The sequence below is a fragment of the Mastacembelus armatus genome, chromosome 4 (assembly GCF_900324485.2).
Source record: "Mastacembelus armatus chromosome 4, fMasArm1.2, whole genome shotgun sequence".
Lineage (NCBI taxonomy): Eukaryota > Metazoa > Chordata > Actinopteri > Synbranchiformes > Mastacembelidae > Mastacembelus > Mastacembelus armatus.
In genome coordinates, this window is record NC_046636.1 from 8,495,668 (window position 1) to 8,519,269 (window position 23,602).

A 23,602-nucleotide genomic window follows, 5' to 3' on the forward strand; every position below is an offset into this window, starting at 1 on the left:
GAAAATGGCGTAATCAGTGCTACCATACTAGAGGTACAATCTAGTGTCAAGGTGTTGTAAGACGCCGTCTTACATAGGAGCTCCCACTGATGGTCAAATGAGGCACAGGTGTGTCTAGTCACCCAGCATTCCTAAAATTAGGTCAGAACTGACACTGTCAGAACTGGCAGGCAGAGAGAGTGAAAAAAGAAGGAAGAAGAAAACAGGATTCCAGGCTGCAGGCAGCCTGGCTGGATTCTTGAAGGTCTCAATCTTTCATACCCACACACAAATGCAAATGTTATCATAAGGGTGTTTTCACTGTGTCTGCGCACATCACACACTCACTCACACAGGCTGCACTGAACAAATTATTTAAGGAGATGTGAGAAGGCTGTCAGCACATTATTCTTTCACTGAGTGGAAGCAACTGGACTGGAACGGCTTGTCAGTGGTGAGTTTTTGAAACTGAAATTCAACTTTCTGATTTATATGTGAAAAATGATTTATTGGATGTTTGTGTAACTGACTAGATTTTAGCTGTAGTACCTAGATTAGATGTCAATCAGACATATTTACAGAAGTTATTCATGTTTTATTACACCACATGAAGCTCTTAAACATTTAAATGAATATATAGTTTATCAGTGTCACTACTTCGGCCTCTATATGAAACAGTTGTGTAAAAATGGTTCATAAACACTCCACTCTTACACCATCATTAAAATTAAAGCCTGTTTTAGGAGTCAAAAATTAAACCTCATTACAAGGTAAGGTAAACGTGCACTTACATGAACGCTTCAATAGATAATTCTTGACGGACATGCTTTAATTTGCTTGATTATAAATATGATAAAGATAATGGAGAGACCCTGAGGAAGTAATGAGGGACTACTAACCAACTGCAGATTCAGTGAGTTAAGCAAAGTTGAATTATAAAGGAAAGTCTTTACTGTTTTACAGACTAATCATTAACTATAATAAGTTAACGTCAATATTAAAATACCTTTCATACTTTCTAGTAACTCGTCATTATTTACTATATAGATTATCTAAGCAGTGATTAATTCAGAGTGAATGAGAGTCCATATGAAGAAAGTGGTTAATACCTTTCCCAGAGACTCAGGAACTAATCATTATCTACAGATTAATTAACATAATATCACCCAGTCTGTTCTGGAACTTAAATCAACAAATCTTTTACTATCAGATAGTTCTTGATTTCACAACTTACTGTACATGTTTGTGTACAGTATTGTAAAGTGAAACAACTGTTTTTTGTAAAATCCATAATTACTGTCTTAGTGCATGTTTTCAATATGTTCTTTGCGCAGTAAAGTTTAAGTTTTTGACCACTAGTAGCACTAATGAGCAGTGTTTCTATGGGCTGGACAACCTTTATTTACTGTACCTGAGAACACTAGAGATGCAATAGGCTTTTTTTTTTTTCTGTTCCACTTAAAAAAGGAGTTACTAGTGGTAAGGTGCCACAAAACACTGCACCAGAAAAGGTAGGGGAAAATGCAACATTGTTTAAAGCTGTTTAAATCTATTAGCTTTGTAGGTGTCTTATGCTGAAAGAAATGCTTTATGCTTTTTGCGCATTTGGGTGAGAAACACTAGGCTTTTACAGAAAAGTCACCAAAGCGACTTTTGCAGCTTTTTTTTTGCATGTATTGTGTAAGAAATACGGAGGAGAAAAGCGCTCCACTTATTGCTGCTTCTTACAATGATGCACTCTATTGCAAAGTTATTTTGACAATATGTATTGTACAACTACTGCACATGAATATTTATTCAGTATTCTGCTAATGTGACTTACCAGTAGTTGTGAAAGACGCACAGTGTGGGCTTTGCAATCAGCAGCAATTAGAATTTTCTCACCGCTTCGTCGCCATATGCTGCGTCATGACGCGCCACATCCCCGGTGATCATACTAAATCAGTAACTTATTTCAGATTTTATTTATTTAACATACTTGTTTATAAATAATAACTTTTTTGAGATAGTAATTGTTTGTGTAAACTATTTCCAGTTTCCATATGTTTCCATTTCCAGGTGTGTTAGTTGAAATACATATATACAGTTTCCATATGTCCATGCCTAGTTATAAGGCTAGTAATGGGCTGTATCTTATTCTGACAGCTCCACCAAAGCAACTGGATTCAACTTCAAGGAAAAGGCATCCAAGTAAAACAATGGAAGAGCAGTCTGCCAATGAACGACCTGGCTTTATCTTGGCTGACTACGCTGTCTTTTCTTCGATGTTGTTGATCTCTATGGCCATAGGACTCTTCCAGGCTCTGAAGACGTCAACAAACACCGGTACTGATGACTTCTTCACTGGTGGTCGAAGGATGCCAGCAGTGCCTGTTGGTCTGTCGCTTTGTGCCAGTTTCATGTCAGCTGTCCAGGTTCTGGGAGTTCCCGCGGAGGTTTTGCGCTATGGCTTTAAATTCCTCTACATGTGGCTTGGACAGGGCATCAACTCCATCCTGACAGCTTACCTCTTCATGCCAGTCTTCTATCGACTGGGCATCACCAGCACCAACCAGGTCTTAACGAGTTCTTACTGAACAGGAGCATAATTTAAACGAAGTGTGCTCCCACAAAGTCAAAAAAGATATGTAGGTTAAATGTCTCTAATGGTTATGTTCATTTAATGACTGCAAATTTATTGAAGATGAAAGGAAAATATTTCCAAATTAATTTTAGTTGGGCAAACCAAGTTTTAAAGCTGCAGTCATTTTTTGACCACTAGTGGTCAGAAAGACTGCAAAATAAACTAATTTAGACAAAACCCTGAGATACTGGCTACGCTGGCTATATCGAACATATTGATACATACACTACCAGTCAGAAAACTGGACACATTTACTCATTTAATTCAATGGGAAAGTGTGCCCAAATGTTTTGACTGGTAATGTAGTCAGCAAACAATTGCCTGATTATATATTCAGCAGAGCCAGAGTGAGGTTGAGGAGCCCGTTATGATTTAAATTAATTTTAAAATATAATTCTAATAAACCTTATAAATAGAGTCTTGAAGAATTATCAAAGGAGAACGGGTTTTGTTATTATTTTATTTTAAAACTAGTGATTGTAGGAGATAAGAATATAAGAGAAAAGGGGTTAGAATTGAGTGAACACTAAACACATTTAGCATTAAAATACCTAAATGATAATAATCATAGCCATCAATCATAGTGTAGAAATAGAGCCAGGATTTCTCTGATAAAATGCTGAAATGCACCTGTGGGTCATTAAATGAGGGGAATATAAAGGTGAGGAAGGATGAGGGATGTGGGCAGAGATACTCTTCACTGTTATAACGCCAGCTGTCTATGTCACAGTATCTGAGGATGAGATTTGGCAGAGGGATGCAGCTGTTGGGGAGTGTTCAGTTTCTTGTAGCAACGGTAAGACAGACATGGTTATCTTTTCTGCCACTCAATATTGTTAAAGACCAAGTTGCTCTCTTGACTCTTGAAGTCACATCTTCACAACATTCCTAATGCAAATATTTGCTCATAACTAAATGAGCAAATATTTGTTTTTGTGCTTGTTGATTTCCTTGTTTGCTTTTTGCAGCTACTTTACACAGGGATCGTAATATATGCACCAGCCCTGATCCTCAACCAAGGTAGGAGAGATCATCTCTATGCATGAATTCATGCAATGTAAGCATTCATTTGGCATCTTGGCTATAATTTCCAGTTTAATTTCTACATTAATTCTGTATCAATGTATATAAGTGCATTTCTAGTCAGATATTTCTCCCATTGTTACACCCTACGCCAAACCCTGAAAGGGTAAGCTTAGCTGAAGACAGGGAATCAAAATGTTTTTGTATCATCTGTGTATTTATGGTAACAGAGCCTTTATTTTGGAACATTTATCCTTATCAGGATTAGATATATGTGAAAAAAGGGTTACCCAAACCATCCACCATCCATCCAGAATTGTTCATAAAGATATCCAAAATACTCAGAATGAACATCACAAAAAATTACAGTCCTGTACAGTCCAGTGTTGATAAGTAAAAAGGAATGGCACAAATCACAGACACATTTGAAATAATTTAGAACCAGCTTTACCAGAAAGCAGTGACAAGTTTGTCTTCAAAATTTTAAATGTAAACTAGACCTGCAAGTAATAAATAGACTTGCCGATGTCCTTGGCTGCAAAGATATCTGCAGTTGAGCTGTGGGTTTGAGACTCCTGGCTTATCAAATGTCAGTGTGTAGGTATTTTATCCCCTTGGGGTCAGTAGGGGCTAAAGCATGGGGCTGCTATACTGCTGTGTGGAACATTTGTTCTGTAATGTTCGCTGTAATGTTAAACAAAAAGTTTAAATTTGTAACTTTTAAAAACTGAAACACAACATTGAAAACACATTTAGCCACTCATCACTACATTTTCTTTGAAGCCTTGCATAGTAGAGCAGCACTCCAACTCACTGAGCTATTCCTGAGTCATATAGCTCCTTGCTGAAGTGACATTGTGTCATGTTCACTACTTAATACAAGACACGGAAATTTTTGAGGAAAAACCTGTATGTGAACTGACTCTGTCAAACATCCACACATACCAAGTTCTTACAGCCATTTTTCAGAGCAGTAATGTTGTGGTTTGTTGTTACATTTGTGCACAACTTTACAACCTTCTCATGTTGAAAGAGATCAACCATATTATGCCATTGCTGACCAGGGCCTGCTGCACTTGCTACTTTATTACAGTGTTTTGGTCCTCACATCCTAAGGTAAAGTGGACATAGATATAACATGAAGCACAGGAACAGTCAGCACTGCTCCTTCATTTTTTCTGGGCTATGAGGATCATGGGAGTCCTCCCTGCAGGACCTTGGGTTCAGTGGACAGTCAGGTGGCTTTTGGGAGGACTAGTGATGCAGAAAGATTTTGGCTTGTGGACTTTGTATGTTAAGGGCAGCATGGTGGCTGAGTGGTAAGCACTGTTGCCTCACAGCAAGAAGGTTGTGGGTTTGCAACCTGGCCTTTCTGTGTCGAGTTTGTATGTTCTCCCTGTGGTTTTACTCCGGTTTCCTCCCACAGTCCAAAAACATGTATGTCAGGTTGATTGGTGATTCTAAATTGCCCATGGGAGTGAGTGTGAGTATGTGTTCTAGTCGGATTTGTCTCTATGTATCTATATGTGGCCCTGTGATGGACTGGTGACCTGTCCAGGGTGTACTCCTGCCTTCCACCCGAAAGAGAGCTGGGATAGGCTCCAGCAGATCCCTGTGACCCTGGTTAAGGAATAAGCGGGTGTAGATAATGGATGGATGGAGTTTGTATGTTCTTCACCCAGTACTCTGGCTTCCTCTCATATTCCAAAGACATGCAGTTTGGAGTTAGGCTAATGTGTGACTCAAAGTTGTCCATAGGTATGAATGTTACTGTGAGTGTTTGTCTATTTTAATGTGTCAGCTTGACTTGTGCACTACATACAAACATGTCTGGTTTTATTAGCAGAAGAAAAATATCAAATAAACACCTGACTGAAAACAATGTTCTGCATATATTGGTGACTATTTAACAGAAAAGCTTGATTATAAATATTTATATTTATAATTTGAGGAGGTGAAAACATGAATATTGAAAAAATGTTGTGACTGCATGCAGAAAAGCAGTCACTCCCCTCTGTGAGTCTTTCATATAACAGGTTACAATAGCAAAGATGACTAAAACATGCTAGAAAATGACCCTCATTAACAATACAGAGTTTGCAAACTACTTTTTGTCTTCTGGTTTTCTTTTTGCACCTAATATCACGGAAGAGCTGCTTTAGCAAGAACCACACCAAAGTAAATATTGACTTATTTTTTGTCAAATATTGAGCATATTTTATAATAAAAGTTTTTTGTTTTTTGTGTTTGTGTGTGTGTTTGTGTGTGTGTGTGTGTGTGTGTGTGTGTGTTTAATTTCAGCTACTGGACTCAATATGTGGGTGTCCTTGTTTTCTACTGGGATCATTTGCACCCTGTACACTACACTGGTAAGAAAAAACTTGTCTCATCTAATCAAACCAAACCAGCATGAATATTAGCATCATTAACAGACAGGACTGTTTTCTTTTTATTTCGATTAATTCTGTTCAGATTTCTATACCTATACACAATGCATTATGTTTTATGTAAAAGTTTCAATTATTGTCTTGTATTTCCTGACTTTTTCACACTGTCTGTTTTTCCTGTCATATACCAGGGTGGTATGAAAGCTGTGATCTGGACTGATGTGTTCCAGATCCTTGTCATGTTATTGGGTTTTGTGGCCATTTTTATCCATGGTACAGTTCTGGTTGGTGGTCCTGTACAGGTGCTGGAAATCGCCAAGAATGGATCCCGTATTAATTTTAATGAGTAAAAACATTTTCATTTGAACATCTAAATATCTAGATATCCACACATATTACTGTACAAGTGTAACAAAATGTTCACAATATAATTACAGCCCTACTACAGTACTCTCATATTAAGATTAATTTCCATTTGATGTGTGCATTTGACCTTATTTCAGACTAATATGAAAATATAAAAAGGAAAACAAATATTACTGGTACATTTCATTCTTGACCAAGGAAACACAAGTTTAGCAGCAGACAATCTCAGCTTGAGGTCAGCTTAGCAGCTTCTTCTTTTTCATCTTTTTTTTCTTTTTCAACCACATCCCTCTGCCTTTCTCAGTGAGCTAAATTTGCTCAGCTGAAATTTGGTCATATGACCAAAGGTTGGCATATATGGGGAGAAACTGCACCCCTTGTTTCAGTTCAAAGATGGTCTTTGCATCCATGAGATGCATCAAAGGATCCAGAAAAAGCTGGTCAGAGGACCTTGAGGTGTATTTTATTTCTTCTAAGTAAAAAAAAGTAGTTTTTGGAAGGAACATCACCTTGTTTAATGGTCTCAAAAGACATGCAGGTTATGTTAACTGGCGACTCTAAATCTGCAGCCTGACTCCAGCATTACATGATTCTTGATAGGAATAAGTGGTATAGATAATAAATGAATACCAAATATAAACTAATACTATTACTATATAAACTATGGTACTCAGGTGTTATATAAGAAAGAGGCAAGTTCTGTTTGTTGATGTTTTCCACCAGCTTCAGTATTGACCCACGGCGGCGTTATACCTTCTGGAGTCTGTCTGTTGGTGGCTGCATGGTTTGGCTGTCCATGTACGGGGTAAACCAAGCTCAAGTGCAGCGCTACATCTCCTGCAAAACAGAGAGAGATGCCCAGTGGTGAGTGGAAACCTGGCGGTTATTGACATAAAGTTCAATACTTGAAACAGAAAGTGTTTAAAGGATAGAAAAACAACTTCAAAGCATGTTACTTTGCATTTTCACTTTCTGTGCAAAGTTAACTCAAAAGTTAAGTGAAAAGGCTAATCATAACTGCAGCCCAAACTATTTTATCAGCTCTAATTGTTGCTACGTCATACCAGAGAAAGCACAGATGTTGCTGGGCACTTTTAAAACAGCTACACTAACCTAGCACCAGTGTCTCCGTGCTTCTCCTGCTATGGCAAGTCAAACTGTCTGCTGTGAAAAAGATCTGTAGCTTTGCAATAAAACTATAAAAAGGAAACTCGTCAAGAAAACAGATTAGAAAGTTTTTGAAAAGAATAAATTAGATGAGTTTTGACAACAGGTAACTCATAAATGCTTTTAACTGCAGAAATAAGATGTAACCTGGGGCTTCCCATAACCTGCAGTTTTAGAAATCTTGTTAGGTTTTGATATGACGTTCTTCATCTTTTGCAATGAATGTTCATAAGCAATAACCAACACAGGGATTAAATAATATAACAGTAACAAAATATAGTGCCTCTCTTACATGTTTTCATTATGGTGCATGGCTTGAAGTTTTGATTAAACCAGATGTTTTGCTATTGTCCCATTGTTGGCTGTCATTACACTGCATGGTCATGCTGCTAAGTTAACAAATACAGCTGCCTCACAGGAGGATTCATTTGGTGTCCTGGTCAGGTGACTTATGGGAACCTATTCATAATACAGCTAATCAAAGCATATTTGGACACTTGAAACTACGGAATAGTTTCTTCTTCTGGTCTAGCTGACAGATAAGTAATGTCTTACTTGTGTACACACTTTTTTTTTTCACCTTTAAGTTTTTTAATATCCCTGTGTCATCTGAGGAATGACATGTTTGGAGTAAATAAGTTCACTTCTATTCACTTTTATTAATAATAGATTTGATAACTGGACATTGAATAGCTCCTTGTTGAGCTGATAGCTTTTTGTAGACAAGCATTTTACTGACATGCAATAAACATCTAATTTCTCACATGATATTAAAAAGATACATCTCTTCACCATGTTGCTTAGAATGATGATAATTACAGCCCCACCGCTGAGACGATCTGAAGTTAGATATTTTTTTCCACACCAGGAGGCTGAGTAGGCAATAGAGATGCAGTGAGCCTGCAGTTAACCTGGGTCACTATCACGATATTTGCTTTTGATTGCAGGGCACTGTTAGTGAACCAGATTGGCTTGTGGCTCATTGTGGGCAGTGCAGCAACCTGCGGCATCGTCATGTTTGCTTATTACATCAACTGTGATCCACTGAAATCTGGGAGAATTTCAGCCCCTGATCTGGTATTTAGTAAAAAGTACTGATATTGATAAATGAGTAAAGCATGATAGTGTGCATGGTTTAACTGATACAGAGTTTAATTATTGATATTATGTTTTCCTTCTGAAGATAAGTCATGTTTTTACTAACCTTTATTCTGTCTTTGTGTTAGAGTGAAGTTAATATTTACCACACAAATTTGCCTGCAAGGTTCTAGTCCAGATTGAAAAAGAAGCATTTGCACCACTATGATTTACTTTGGCAAATAGTCCATCCATCACCTGTCATTTTACATGACAGTGTTTATAATGTGCAGTTCCAAATGATAATGTGCATTAGCTATTTATCACATGGGTGCTTTGATATGATTAAGGTCAAACAATGCTGATAGTTAAAGTGTATTTTACAGATTGTAAGCAGGATAAAATTTACTCTCTCTTGGCTGGTGATATGAACTGTAAAATAATATATATATTAGTTTTCTAACACAGACTTTTTCACTATTTCCCCATGTTTCTCATCATGAAGTATATGCCATACTTTGTGTTGGACATATTCAAAAGTCACCCTGGCTTCCCAGGTCTTTTCCTTGCCTGTGCGTACAGTGGGACTCTGAGGTATTTCAATTTTTGTTTTTTCTTAATTTAGCCAAACTTGTTACAGATTTCCCCCTTACAGGTAACCACACCAAGTTTGCAGTTTATTAGGTACAGCCAGCTAAAGATATAGCAGCCTGATACAACAGGTCTGCAACAAATCCTACTTTCACAAACACAGTAATGCTTAGTTTTTGTTGAAACTGTTTTTAAACAGTTGTTTATTTACCTGTATTGAGATGGTTGTCTCTGATGCAATATTGCGTTATACCTACAGGTCATTCTGTTATTTTGCCCACCTTATTTATATCACTGAGGTTAGGCTAAATAACAGAAGCACCTCTCTAAAATGTATGTACTGCGTAAACATGACCAGTAAAGGTTCTGAGGTGGGCGACTACTGGTGATACAAATGTCTTTTTAATAGCACAGTCTCCACTAGTATCAACGCCATGGCTGCGGTAACAGTGGAGGATTTGCTGCAGCCTTATCTGATCCACATGACCCAGAGGAAATTGATCCTACTTTCAAAAGGACTCTGTAGGTTGCAAACAATTGCTTTACAAGTTGTTCTGTGTATTTATGTAAACCGTTTCTGTTCTAAAACCAAGACCTTTAGAAGGAAGAAAACTGTGAGTTGATTTACACTGGCACCAAATGTCACTGTTTTGAATGCAAATAGGATTTTATTGCCAATTAATCACATTTCATAATTTATATAAACTCTGCAGTATTCAGAGATAAACATTAGATTCAATAGCAATTGCTACAATATTTACTGTATTCTCTTTCTCTTTGAGCCTTCCTATATGGTATTGGTTGTATCACCGTAGCTGCTCTCTCCTCTTTCCTGGACTGGGGAGTTCTTCAGGTATAATATCTAAATATCATCATTTATTACTCTTATTTTTAATCAATCATGCAGTTCATAGTAAAAATGTAGTATTAAAAAAATCTTTTGCAGCTGCATTCTGCAAGAATGTTATCAATTTATTAAATATTGAATAAATATAAAAATAATATAAAACCAAATACTGAGGGTTGGTGAAAATTGAAAACTCAAGAGCCCCTCTGCTTTAGTTTGTCTATTTAATGCCTGACATGTGGGCTAATCAGTAATGGTTTACACTAAATTAGAGCAAGTAAATTTAGTTTCTATTCTGTTTTAAAGCCTTTATGATGTATTCAGTTGTTTATTCTAGAGCTTCCTTTGCCCTCTCTCCTCAGGGATCATTCACTGTCATGGGGGTGGTTAGCGGTCCATTACTAGGGGTTTTCATTTTGGGAATGTTTGTTCCAGCAACAAACCAGCTGGTGAGTGACTGAAACAAGGATTCCTCAGAAAAAGAAAACGAATCCACCACTTAACATACGACAATTATTAATTTGAAAAAAAAAGTTTAAAGCTTCAATCATTTTCATTTCATTGGACTTGTTTACATGCATTCATGTAAATTCCACCACTTTCTTTTTATTACGCCATTGCTAGTCCATTCTTGATCATATTGAACTTGGCCAAACAGAGCTTCTATCTATTGCAGAAGCGTTGTACTTTCCCTGTTAGTCACAGTATCCATTGTTAAAATTTGTATTTACACTTTATGTCACTTAATGACTTCCTTGAAACACCTTTCAGAGCATTTACTGAATGTTGGAGAAATCAGCAAGAAGGTCACACTGCTATATGTTAATGTTATATCTCCCACTTTGCAACAAAACTTGACAAAAAGAGTCAAAGTGCCATATCCAATTGCTTCATGTTACCTCACATCATTTATTAAAAGTTCCTAATCGTGATTCACTAACCTGAACAGCCAGTCAGACACTTCTCTCTTCCTGACTCAGACACTTCTGAAATGGTGGTTAATTTTCAGTTTGGAGTGTCAAGGTACTCATGATTATCATTCATCGCTTTTTTAAAAAATCTATATTTCAGGGAGTATTCTCAGGTATATTAGTGGGCTTCTGTGTCTCTGTTTGGCTGGCTGTCGGTTCAACTCTTTACCCACCCAGTGAAAAGACCATGGGTGTATTGCCCAGCTTTGCAGTCAAGTGTGAACCCAGCAACATCACCCTGAACAGCAGTTCTAACCAGGATGAACACTCAGCGCTGCTTCACCCTGATATTCAGGGGTCAGTGAGTTCAACAAGGCTTATACTGACAAGTGTCTAAACACTGGTTTAGATTGCATGCTTTTACTGAAGTCCAGTGCTGATAATCATAGTTTGACTAAAAAAATGAGAAAAGATAAATAAAATCCTCCATCAATGTGGTGCTATTTGAAATGATGTACTTTAGAAGTTCACTGTTTTATTTAGCTTGGTTTTTACTTAAACATAATGCAGTTTTTGCTTTGGTTTTGTTGCAGCTACTGTAGCTTAGTTTAGTTTTGAGTAGTGTGCAGTAGCTGTTGTCTAGACCACATTGTGAAGTAACTAAGTTTAGTTTTGCATGTTTTGCAGGTACAGTTCAGTAGTCTGATAAAATAATGTGACAGAACAGTGCAAAGGATACAAAAGAGGAAAAAGTTAGAGAAAAGGGCAAAATTGAACATCTTTGACTAAATTTAACTATAAAATAGGATTTTAACTTTAGTTTAATTTAATTACAAAAAAAATGCAACCTAATGTCTGATGCAGTAATAAATTATTAAAATGTCTATTAAAATGTCAAAATTATAGAAATGAGAAAACATTTGTACCTATTTTTTTCCAAAACCAGGGGCCTTCATAACTTCTACTCCATGTCCTACCTCTATTTTGGTGCCATGGCAACTAGTTCAGTTGTGCTAGTTGGGCTGATAGTGAGCTATGCAACAGGTAAGAAAATAAAGACAACTATTATTCAGAACTGCTCTTTCAAGTCAACCCAAAAACTACACAGAGTTGCCACAGTGGAATCTTTTGAAAGGGGTGGATGTAATTTAAAAGTTTAATCTACGAGGTCAGCGTCGTCATCAGTGAGCCTTGGCTGTAATCACCCAACAAAACCTACAGTTTGGGAGATGCTCTGACCTAGTCGTCTAGCCATCATAGTTTGGGCCTTGTCCCTCAGGTTCATTTGACAGTTTTTTCACATCAACTTCAGCACATCAACTTCAAGGACTGAATGTTCACCTGGTGCCTAATATACCCCACACACTGAGTGGTGCCACTGTAACAAGATAATATTACTCACTTTACCTGTCAGTGGTCATAATGCTATGGCTGATCACTGTACTTAGTAACACCCAAAGCAATCCAGTACAATAGTTTGCAATAAAGGCTTATAAAACTCAATTTTTGTTAATGTATTAGAGAAGTGTAAATGAACTCATTCTGGACTCATTGGTGATGATGAAATTGCATTATGTTATACTGAAAACTTGACAGATTTTGTTATTTCTCCCTACAAAAGGACCAAGAAAAAGGAGTCACATTAAAGAGGGTTTGCTGTGGTGGGATTTGGATAAAAAGCAAGTAGTGGTCCCATCAGATTGCAGAGTAAGTGCTATATTACAAGTTGAGTCTGATGATGTCTGATGTCTGTGCTGATTTTTTCCAGATTGCTTTTTTACATAGTATATGGTGACTGATTTCAGGTGGACTTAAAACTGTAAATAAACAGATTTTAACCAAAACATTAAATACCCATTTTGTAATTTCAATAAGAACATGTTTCCTAAATGCAACACAAACATATAATATTGCTTCACCTGCATATTGGTTTTTAAAAATTGCAAATGTATCATTTTGGAATATATTTGTTCAATGTCTGCATGTATAAATGGGAATGTGCTGCTGCTTGTGTTTTAAGACTAGAAGAGTGTCCCGGATGTTTCCCTGTCTTCTGCACAGTGCATGCAGAGATTCATCGCAGCTGATTGTGAGATTGAATAAGAATAACCAGGTAAAGAAATGAATAGATATAATATTTGAATATAAGGAACAAACACATACTCAGTTCATAACATAAAGGTGAGAGACTCCTGGTTAGGATTCATCACTTCTACATGTGTGATTTTTGTCAATTAGAAGGTTATTATGCGTATGGTATGATCACTCTGAACCTACAGTACAATGTGGCTTACATTTACATAAATTCTAACATTACAACATCTGAAAATACACGTTAATAAGTACAGTCTCCACCTGACAGTATGAAATGAAGAACATGTTGAAAATTAAGATTTCAAATTCAACATGCATAAAAAAATGCACGATCACAAAGTGTGCACCTGGGTATTATTGTACAGAGCATTTCTGTGTCCATCAATTTTAGGTTTTTCTCCTAAAAAGAGAAATTTGTCTTTCCTGCAGGGGGACAAGGCCACAGAAAAACAGCTTGTGTCTTCAAGGAACCTGCTAAAAGATGATAAACAACCGACAGAAGATGAGAATATTAAATAACACTCAGAGTGTAAAAATGTTAGACAACTGCAATCTTGATTCCAAATAGTACTAATGAGAATAGCATTTCCTCTCTAGTAGCAGTAATCATCTATAGATCTAGTTTTTCTTTTCCTTGTTCAACTCCTTAATTCCTGACATTTGTCTGTAGGTTCTACATCTGTCCCACATTTGATTGACTAATTGTGTAAGAGAGCACATGGCTGTAATAAAAGACCCTTATATGCTATTTGAATGCATCTTATGTTGAAATGCTATTTCATCAGGACATCAATTCTGGTATGTTTCATATCTAACTATGCACACCTGCACTTCAACCAGTGTCAGTGGACTGGTGACAGGCAGCATGAGATAAAATATACCTGGCCTGTGTGTGCATATTAACAGTACCTCAATAACAGCAACATGCTTGGTCAAATGTGAGATACCCACTCCACCTGTAGCTTTTCACATAAATATGAACTAAAGAAAACACTGCAAAGCTGTCAGGCCTTAAAAAGATGAACTAGGCTGGCAAATAAGCAGCAGGCAGCAAAATACTTCCTCAATATGATGCAAAGACGCAATGGAATATGTATGCAAGACATTTTCTATTTTGAAGGGTAGCCTACTTCTAATTATACTTTGTGGATAAAAAAAAATGTTTTCTTGATCTCAGCTTTTATCAAGTATTCATATTTGTTTGGCAGGTCACTGCTTAGGTTAAAGTCACCAAAACCATAAATGCTGTTATACTAAAATATACTTGATATATTAAATTAGGAAAAGCACGAGAATGAAGCATAAAGACTTTCACTGTAAATGCACAGCTTTTTATGTAGGTTACTAATATTGTATTTTTATTATCAAAATAGCACTGAATATGTTTCACATCCCCAGTCAGTTTCAGATTTTCACTTTATTTTAAGGCCTTTAAAACTGAGACATCAAACTAAAAAAATAGTATGACAGTCGTACGAAATTATATTTTGGTGTAGTGACACCTACTGTAGAATCAATGCCACGTCAAAATACTAATGTCTACACACACATGGCTGCCAAGCACATGAAATCACAAAAGCACTTTTTATGATAAGACAGTTATTTATTGCCATTTCTGAATCTTTAACTCATTCTCACCAAACAAAACAAAACATTTCCAGACACGCCATCGTGCAGAATATATTGGTAAGCCTAATTGTAACTCTTGTCTCTGTATGATTGTGCTTCCGTGCAGATCCCTAAACCACCTCCATATTGTTCCTCCGGCTGCTGTTCTTCAAGCCGGTACGTCACCACTCATCCGCGGCCCTGTTTGAGTCTTCGTCGGCTACAGCACAGTCCAGGCGCTGCACACCGGGAAGAGCCAGGTCCCTTTCGTTAAGCTTCTCCAGAAACGAGGAAAGCAGTCGTTTATTTAAATGATCCGTCAGGGTCCTTTCCTCTTCGACCCGCTCTTTAGCGACGTTTCTCCCTGACTCCGCTTCCTCAGCGAGGAGCGGCGGAGAGGCCGACCGGTGGTTCAAGGACAAGCCGTTCGACTGCTCGTCCTCCCCGGGCTGCTGCTCCGTCCAGCTTCCGGCATCTGCCCCGGATTCCGTCTCCATCCTCGATATTAAAGTGGTTTGCAAGGCGGCATTCTCCAGCTCTTTTAGACGTTTGCCGTAGAGACCACAGGCGGTAGGTTCATTTCCAGTCGAGTGGCTGTTGTCACGACGTGGCTCACCAGTTTGCTCCATCGTGGTGTGCGTCAGGAGTGCAGCCCATAGATGCGCAGTCTGTGGCGCAGAGTGACACCTGTCGCCGCCCTCTGACCGCCCATGACACTGCACCACAAACAACCAACACACAGCGCAGCCCTTTGTGGAGGGTAGAAAGGTGAACCGATGAATTGGTCGGGTTGAAGTAGCAAATAAAACATTTCCATACACTTCTACAGGTTTTTACACGTTTGAGATTTACAGAGATGTACGTGCAATCGCGAAAAGATTCGTAACAGCTAGTGTTTTATGGCCTCATTGAGCTTCCGTAGACAAGAATCTGTTTCTATAGAGACGAACATCGTAGAGGCAAATTAGTTAACGCCTGTCTGTTTAGAAACAGCGACGACAGATAACGAAACATTATACGGACGTGTAGGTGATATAGTGTGTTTGATAACCGGTACTCAAGTGAGTTAGTTTAGAAAAATACACTTCTTAGGCTAACGTGCCACGACTGGAAGGCGACGCCAAGCGTTAGCTAGCTTTTTGCTAACTCGCAGCTAGGTACAAACTAACGCTATCTAACGTTACCGTCAGTCGCACGAGTGTTCGTCAAGCATCAGATTTCCGTTGTTAACGTTATTTGTCTACGTTTTTTTAGCTTCCATCATCAACAATCCTGATTGAGCCCACGGTGAAACAGACAGTGTTTCAACTAGCGTTAACGCTAGCTCTATAGTTTTGTCTAGCTAGGCAGCTGTATTCATAAACATAACAGTGATCACCCAGTCTGTCTCACAGGACTCTGGACAGTGTCACTGCAGTACCTTTGACCCAAGTCAAATTGATGTGCAGTCAGTGAATGCATTCTCTCCTTTTTGCTGCCACAGGAGGAACCAGTGCATTTTTTTTTTTTGATATAGTATAGTAGTCAAAATGTCCTTCAGAGATTTAAGAAGTAAGTGGCACTTGTGATTACAGTTGTATGAAATAAACATTTGATTGTGTATTGGAGAGTTGTTGATTGTTCTGTAATTTTGGCAATTGGAAATGCATCTGTTTTGTCAGATTTTACAGAAATGATGAGGGCCTTGGGCTATTCTCGGTTAATATCTATGGAGAACTTCAGAACACCAAACTTCACTTTAGTGGCAGAAATCCTAATATGGCTTGTAAAGAGGTATGTTTGAGCTTGGTATGTCACATACTAATATATCAAGATGTTACAAACTTTTGTATTTAAAGTAAAAGTTGGACCTTCTAATATGTGGAAAATCCCAGAAATGCAAACTAGTCATTTCTGCACTCTGCTTTTGATGGAGGAGTGGAGGATTCTATCATATTTTGCTCCTTCTTTTTTGCTTCCTTCTCATTTATATGTAGATATGAGCCTAACATGGATATTCCTACTGACGTAGATACAGAATCAGACAGAATATTCTTCATAAAGGCTGTGGCTCAGTTCATGGTAATGTATATTTTTAGTTTATACTTAATATACAGGTCATTCTTAGAGGTCCAAGGCCTGCTATTTGTCAGTCAGTCTAAACCATGTTCATGTGGTTGCAGGCAACAAAAGCTCATATCAAGTTGAACACCAAACGCCTCTACCAAGCTGATGGGTATGCAGTGAAGGAGATGCTAAAAATCACCTCAGTGCTCTACAGCGCTATGAAGACCAAGCAGATGGCTGTGGGAGATCAAGCTGACGAGGAAAACAAGAAGTTCAAGTTTGACCTTGGCTCACGGGTGAGAGGCTTGTGTCTGTGTCACCTTTCTCTCGGTCCTTTCTGAGGTGTAGAGAGGTTGAGCAGAAAACTGTACATCCAACCCTAGATTGAAGAGAAGACTAAATTGCTGATTAAGTCTGCTCTCTCTTCACTTCAGATTTCCGATCTTAAAGCAGCTCGGCAGCTGGCGTCAGAGGTCACATCAAAAGGAGCATCGCTGTATGACTTACTGGGAAAAGAGGTGGACCTCAGGGTGAGGAAAGATCAGGAATAGAAAAACAGATGTTTTAGATATTAACCAACACACAAACAGGTTTCCATTACCCTTGATTTGAGTCCTTCAAAACACTGAATACAAAATAGTAGTATAAAAACGTGACAACTTTTCTCTTGTGGGTGCTGGTGAGGCTGGTGGCATGATGTGGCTTTGTCTTGTTGCAGTGAACCAAAGCTCTGTTATCTGGTGATCACAGCTATATGACTGCAATTCAGTGTATTTCAAAAGTCATCAGTGACAATAATGCAGGAGATTATTCTGTTGTCCCCACAGGAAATGCGAACTGCAGCCATCGCCAGACCTCTGGAGATTAATGAGACTGAAAAGGCCCTGAGAGCTGCCATCAAGGAGGTTTTGGTATGTATTTATCCTGACAGTCCATATTTTTAAAATTTACATTAGCCTTGTTTCTATCTGTTTGATTCTGCCCCTGTAAAGGAAAGTGTCGAGAAGACCAAAGACATGCTGAGCAATGTGGTCTCTGATGAATCCAGTTTGGATGCCAAGATAGAAAAGAAGAAGCAGGAGCTAGAGAGGAATCGGAAGAGGCTGCAGACACTGCAGAGTGTCAGGTCAGTTTCAGGCAGCACAGAGGTAAAATGAGTGGGTATCTCACATTAAATGAATTTCCTGTCTCTGAGCTCGATGAATTAATAGCATACAGTCAATTGAAAAGTTCTGCTGTTTGATCTGAAATATTCACATCAGTTTTCTTTCTTTGGTTTATAGCAAATTTTTGTTATTCCTCTCTTCATCTCTCAGGCCAGCTTTCATGGATGAATATGAGAAGATCGAGGAAGACCTGCAGAAGCAATATGACACTTACGTGGACAAGTTTAGGAACTTGTGCTTCCTGGAGTCACAGCTGGATGAATACCATCGCCTGGAGCAGGAGAGGTTTGAGGTGTGTATAAAGACCCGAAAGCGTTTGGAATTTACATTAAATAAATGTTTGACGGCTCAGGTAGGTAAGTGTTTGACCATTTTGTGTCCCCTGTAGGAAGCAGAAAACACACTGAGGATGATGCAGCACAAACTGAGAGAGGAGGAGAAGGACCTGATGAAGAGTTCATGTGAGACAAGGATACACAATACAAGTTAATAACATAATCTCAACCCTTTTCTTCGATCTTACACCTTCATTCCATAAAATGTTTTCTGCAGTAAAAGATGAGGACTCTGACATGGATGTTCCAGATGACGAAGGTTCCGACAGCGACTTGGAAGAGTCTCGACCTTCTAAGCCGCGGCCCACGCGAAACGGCATGGCAGGTACGCAGATAAAAGATGGGCAGGCATTAACATTTATGAAAGCCTCTAAGCAAATATAACTACACTGACTTTTAAGTATGTTGAATACTACCTCTTTTTTTCACCTTAGGAAGAGGAGCACGATTCATCGGGACAATGCAGGGTGGGGACAGTGATGAGGTCAGTACTGTCATAGCTACATCAATGCAAGACTTCCTTTCTTTCTTTCTTCCGCTCCTCACTGTTTTGTGCTACAGCTGTGAAATTCAAAGATGTCTGTGCCAATGCTTTTTCCAGATGGCACTCTGTGTTGTCCCACTCTTCACAGTTCTTCTTTTAACATCTCTCTGTAATTTTCAGTCATGTGCACAATCTGTGAGCAGTTTCACCTTCTTTTCCTTTCATACTTCTGCTTTGTTTAGTATCGTAACTTTCTCTGTGATACACTTGTCTTTTAAAAGCCTTCTTTAGCTGTTTCCAGAAGGTCAATTTATTCCAAAAAACAACGTGAAGTGAAGGTTCGTGTAGTCCAGGATCTAGTTCTGTCCCCATCTATGTGTGTACTAAAGAGAAAAATCCATCCTATTTTCACTATTGTGGTTCCAGAAAGTACACAAGGAACACACACTTAGGATTAGTTTTTGCTTTATACCACTACTGAAGCACATATGGAGTGCAGACCTCCCCACTAGTTTCTTCAGGGTCACTGAGATATTGGAGGAGAAAGAGTAATTATTGTTTCATTACATAATCTCCAGTGATCCATCTATGAGTGTACACATTGGTATTTCTGGCTCTTCTACAATGCATTGCAGCATGTATCATTGAACAATGGTACAGATGCTTTTAGCAGTGTTGAAGTGTCTAGGGTGGATTTTTCATTTAAATAAAGCAAAAAGTTTAAGTGGTCACTCTAGTTGTATGGTTTCAGATAGACGTCTTCCTAGCTCAGGCCTCCACTGTTAATTCTGAGTGCTGTGTTTTTATTACAGTCAAAGATGTGATTCTGTGATTGATGTTATCCTGTTATTCTATCTAGTTTCTACTTGGAGTAGAACATTGTGTGTCTGTGCTGTATGTCTTAAGGGTGTGTTAAATTTTAGTCTTGAGTGGAGTGTGCTTTATGTAATAGGTGTTAACATTAATGTGCCTCTGCTCACATGATCTTTCAGACTGAAGACAGTGAGATTGATGTGGATGACGACGATGAGGATGACGAGGAAGGCGAGGAAGAAGAGGGCAAGGATTTGGAGGATGACAGTTTGGAGGACCCATTGTCCCGAGGAACACGTCCCTCCAGGGGGGGCCTGAGACCCCCTCTGCTGGAGGAGAGTGACAATGACTTCTGAATGAAGAACGTATGCAAATATTCTCCAGATGTTTCTGTATTTCAGCTGAGATTGGACCATCTTGAATTATGGATTACATTTAATTATTTATATATGATTGTTTATAAACAATATCTTAATAAAATACTAAGAACTTATTCTATTCTGTTCTAATCTATTCTTTGTCCTTTTATTAATAGAAGTATGGCAGCAGCAGGGTGGTATATTGAGAGCAGTATGTTGCAGTTTTGTGCAATTGTATATTTTATATTCCACATTTAAAGGCAAAGCCTTTTCACTCAGCTGTATCCTTCAGATAAATACCACATAGTGGCTGGATTTCACAGATACACATTACTGCTAGAATTACAGAAGACTAAAGGTAATTTTATAGAAATCTCTTAATATATAACTGACAATTACTTCAAGGGGAAAAATTATTATTTTAAAAAAAAACTCGCCACGTTTTTCATTTGAAAGTAATGTAACATTCCTTGGCATTAACACAGCGGAGTTGAACTACAGTGTTTTCCTCTGAAATGTACTGAAGTATAGGTATAAAAAATGTAAAATCCTACAAAACTAAACTCCACTTTTACTGGCCATGGCAGGCGCTCTACGTCATCGGAGTGCGCGGGGGATTCAGGGAGGAGGTGGCAGATGCTTCTTCGAAATAACAGTCACCTGTGGTCTCGTTACGACCTGTTTTCCCTCTCATACTGGTATGGATCCGCGTCTACACCTGAGCCTATGCGATCATTGTCATCTTAGCTGCATTTCGGCTAAGCTGAAGAGGGGAATACCCGGTTTGTTGACGAGTAAAGCAGTTTTGTTGATGAGGCTAGCATCCAGGAGCTAAAGTTAGCCAACGTTAGCTGTAGTTACTGAAACAAAACTGTTGTAAGATTTAAAAGAATTGACATATGGCTTAGTTAAATTAGAATAATTACAGCGTTACTTAATTCACTCACGATACGAACTGCATTTACTTTCGCATTAACGTTTGATTTTGCGCAGACGCGGCTCCCCCATAGTATAATAACTGTGTTTGAGACAGTCATGGTTATTAGAGTCTATAGCTGAGAAACAACCCAGAGAAATGCCACTTTTAGAAAACTGCACATCTTAAGATTCGAATTGGCTGTAGGTACATGACGTTAGCTCGGATGGATTCAGTGATTCATAACTCAGTCTTCACCGTCAGCCTATGGAAACAACTCAGGTCACTGCTTTTATTTCCCTTCCCTCAGCTGACGAGCAGCTATTGGGATGCCAAAGAAGTTCCAGGGCGAGAACTCCAAGGCGGCCACAGCCAGAGCACGTAAGGCTGAGGCCAAGGCGGTGGCAGAGGCTCGCAAGAAGCAGGAGGAAGAGGACGCTCTGTGGCAGGAAACTGATAAACATGTACTCAAGAAAGAACAGAGGAAGGTGAGATACTTCTCTAGCCAGGAGGGATGTTCGTTATAAGTGTATGAACAGTAACTGGGGGTATATTGTATGTATTTTGTTGTATGATTCATTATTTACAGTGATGTTGGGTGCACATCAGCAAAACAATTGCAGATGTCATAATGTAAGTAGGGGTGAAACTTTCAAAACAATCTTTACATCCAGAGTGTTGAAAATAACACACCTACTCTTTGGAATGAATAAATATGCAGCTTTTGGCAATGGACCTGTTTTTTTACAGTCTTAAAAGATAGTTGATTCAGTTTGTTTGGGTTGTTAGTAAATACATTTATATTATGTTCTGTCAGCACAAACATCACACTTGTCTGATAAAACTATTTTCTATTTTTGCAGGATGACAAGGAGAAGAGGAGGCTCGAACTTCTAGAGCGGAAAAAAGAAAACCAGCGACTTCTGGATGAGGAGACTGCCAGAATAAAAGGCAAAGCCCAGAAGGAGGCTGGGTTTGGAGGAAAGGTGACTCGTGCCCAGATCGAGGAGGCATTTCAGAATAAGCAACAGCAGGAGATGCAGACGCAGCTCAATCCTAAAGGTAAAATTCAGAGAGAAGATGCTGATAAATGTCTGTTGATTAGAATGAAGGGTAGTGCTTGCGGTGGCTGTGCCCGTGTCAAACCAGGAAAATTTCTTTAAACATGAAACATCATTTGAGATGTTTCACATTAGATTTCTTTCCACAGAAAAGAGCCATCTGGAAACTCCACTGGAGGAGAATGTGAACAGAATCATACCTGAAGAAGGAACCGTGGAAGCCAGAACAGTAGAAGAGGCTATTGCAGTGCTCAGGTATTAGCTGCTGCCAAGCTGTTGCCCTTGTGAATATTATAATATTGATTTAAGTTAAACTGCTTAGGCCTAGAAAACAACAAATATGACTTGTCATCGTTAGTGATTTGCCTGTCTTCCTGTCTCCCAGCACGGGGCCCGAGGACATGGACCGCCACCCAGAGCGGAGGATGAAAGCTGCATTTGCTGCCTTTGAGGAAGCCAACATGCCTCGCCTAAAAATGGAGAACCCCAACATGAGGTTGTCACAGCTGAAGCAACAGTTGAAGAAGGAGTGGATGAAGGCACCAGAGAATCCACTGAACCAACGCTTTTCCAGCTACAACTCAAAGTGAATGCACTCTTTTCCCCATTTCTCCATTTATCAGCTGTTGGTCTATGCACACCGGAGACTTCCATTGGAAAATGATTTCATCTTTCACCTTAACATTTCTGATGACAGCTTCACCCCTACCTGCCCAGAAACAATCTCTGTCGGACTGTACTTCACTATTCCATTCATTAACAAGGAAAAGCTCATTTTCCCTTATCAGGGTGAAGAATGATCATCGTGTCTGACCTCTAATGAGGCATCTCAGCGTCTAATATGTTTAATTACATTTTCTTTTCTAGCACTTCTGGGTGGGTGGGAAACCAGATGTTTTGAGAATAACTTATTAAAGTTTACCACTCGATCATCAAAATCTCTTGTTGCTTTTAAATCCAGGGCTTCGCCCTTGTTTTTAGGAGGCACATAAACTGAGTCACGCATGCTTTTTGAGAAAAGAAGATATAGTTACCTTTTATTCAACACAAAAGTTGATTAGATTTTTATCCAGGGTAGATCATAATCAGCAGATACCAGTAAAATTAGGGGAAAATGAAATCACATGAGGCTGGAAGGAACTGTAGGGTTTTCTTTGTCCTTTTGGTTACTTTGACAAGTGACTAACCACTTTCCTTGAAGGAGCTGTTTCTTTAGGTCAAATAGCATTTAGCCTGACCAGACTAACCTTCTTCTATTCTATACAAAGAATTAATCTAGAATCTCAAAGGTTAAGATCAATTCAGTGGGGGTGGACCAATGGACGCAGAATAAACCAATCAGAGAAACAAAGTATATGATGCAAGAATAGGGACAGTGAGTTGTGTTGTGTAAAGCCCACCCCATTGCAGATAAACGGCTGTGAATGGCTGGGCTAATTGGAAACCGGAGGAAGAGACTCCCTAAAGGCAGGGGATCCGGACCCACATTCTGAAATGGAGTGGGTTTTGCTGGCCAGGTTAGATTTTGAGTCTCCTGAAAACACTCTTTCAAAAAGAGTTCAAGGAAAAATTCATCACATGCAAAGAGGTAAGTTTTGGTTTTTCTCTGGTGCTAACGTTGTTTCCTGGGTAGGCGAATTCAGTTCCTGTTGCTAGCTTGTTGTGCTGTGTGTTTCTGTACAGCTCATTCACAGATTAGCTCTAGTTTTACACACCTAAAAACTAACTAGATTCTCTGTACAACTCATA

General features: G+C 38.8%; 3 protein-coding genes across 7 annotated transcripts; all 3 read left to right on the forward strand.

Annotated features, from left to right (window-relative positions):
- The first annotated feature begins 285 nt into the window (after nucleotides 1-285).
- On the forward strand, nucleotides 286-14,366 carry slc5a5 (solute carrier family 5 member 5). 4 transcript variants are annotated; one of them, XM_026323588.2, is made up of 17 exons: nucleotides 286-433; nucleotides 2,125-2,534; nucleotides 3,333-3,398; nucleotides 3,571-3,622; nucleotides 5,927-5,994; nucleotides 6,204-6,358; nucleotides 7,102-7,242; nucleotides 8,493-8,622; nucleotides 9,128-9,216; nucleotides 9,623-9,735; nucleotides 9,996-10,066; nucleotides 10,423-10,509; nucleotides 11,132-11,328; nucleotides 11,918-12,015; nucleotides 12,593-12,678; nucleotides 12,992-13,084; nucleotides 13,495-14,366. In XM_026323588.2, the coding sequence occupies exons 2-17, from the start codon at nucleotides 2,178-2,180 to the stop codon at nucleotides 13,582-13,584; spliced, it is 1,893 nt and encodes a 630-aa protein (XP_026179373.1). In that variant the 5' UTR covers nucleotides 286-433; nucleotides 2,125-2,177; the 3' UTR covers nucleotides 13,585-14,366. The 4 variants fall into 4 exon arrangements, with proteins under 4 accessions (XP_026179373.1, XP_026179372.1, XP_026179371.1 ...); XM_026323587.2 differs by lacking the exon at nucleotides 286-433 and adding an exon at nucleotides 1,443-1,490; XM_026323586.2 differs by lacking the exon at nucleotides 286-433 and having other exon boundaries at nucleotides 1,984-2,534.
- Nucleotides 14,367-16,202: 1,836 nt separating this feature from the next.
- Nucleotides 16,203-20,015, forward strand: cluap1 (clusterin associated protein 1). The gene is made up of 12 exons (XM_026323590.2): nucleotides 16,203-16,224; nucleotides 16,335-16,446; nucleotides 16,650-16,734; nucleotides 16,836-17,015; nucleotides 17,154-17,249; nucleotides 17,547-17,630; nucleotides 17,712-17,845; nucleotides 18,036-18,177; nucleotides 18,274-18,346; nucleotides 18,438-18,545; nucleotides 18,655-18,704; nucleotides 19,697-20,015. Exons 1-12 carry the CDS (start codon nucleotides 16,203-16,205, stop codon nucleotides 19,871-19,873), a joined length of 1,263 nt encoding a protein of 420 aa, XP_026179375.1. The 3' UTR covers nucleotides 19,874-20,015.
- Nucleotides 20,016-20,473: 458 nt separating this feature from the next.
- On the forward strand, nucleotides 20,474-22,791 carry ccdc124 (coiled-coil domain containing 124). Of its 2 annotated transcripts, none has more exons than XM_026323748.1 (5): nucleotides 20,474-20,574; nucleotides 21,103-21,280; nucleotides 21,656-21,854; nucleotides 22,003-22,108; nucleotides 22,239-22,791. In XM_026323748.1, exons 2-5 carry the CDS (start codon nucleotides 21,122-21,124, stop codon nucleotides 22,441-22,443), a joined length of 669 nt encoding a protein of 222 aa, XP_026179533.1. In that variant the 5' UTR covers nucleotides 20,474-20,574; nucleotides 21,103-21,121; the 3' UTR covers nucleotides 22,444-22,791. The 2 variants fall into 2 exon arrangements, with proteins under 2 accessions (XP_026179533.1, XP_026179534.1); XM_026323749.1 differs by having other exon boundaries at nucleotides 20,526-20,658.
- Nucleotides 22,792-23,602: the final 811 nt, after the last annotated feature.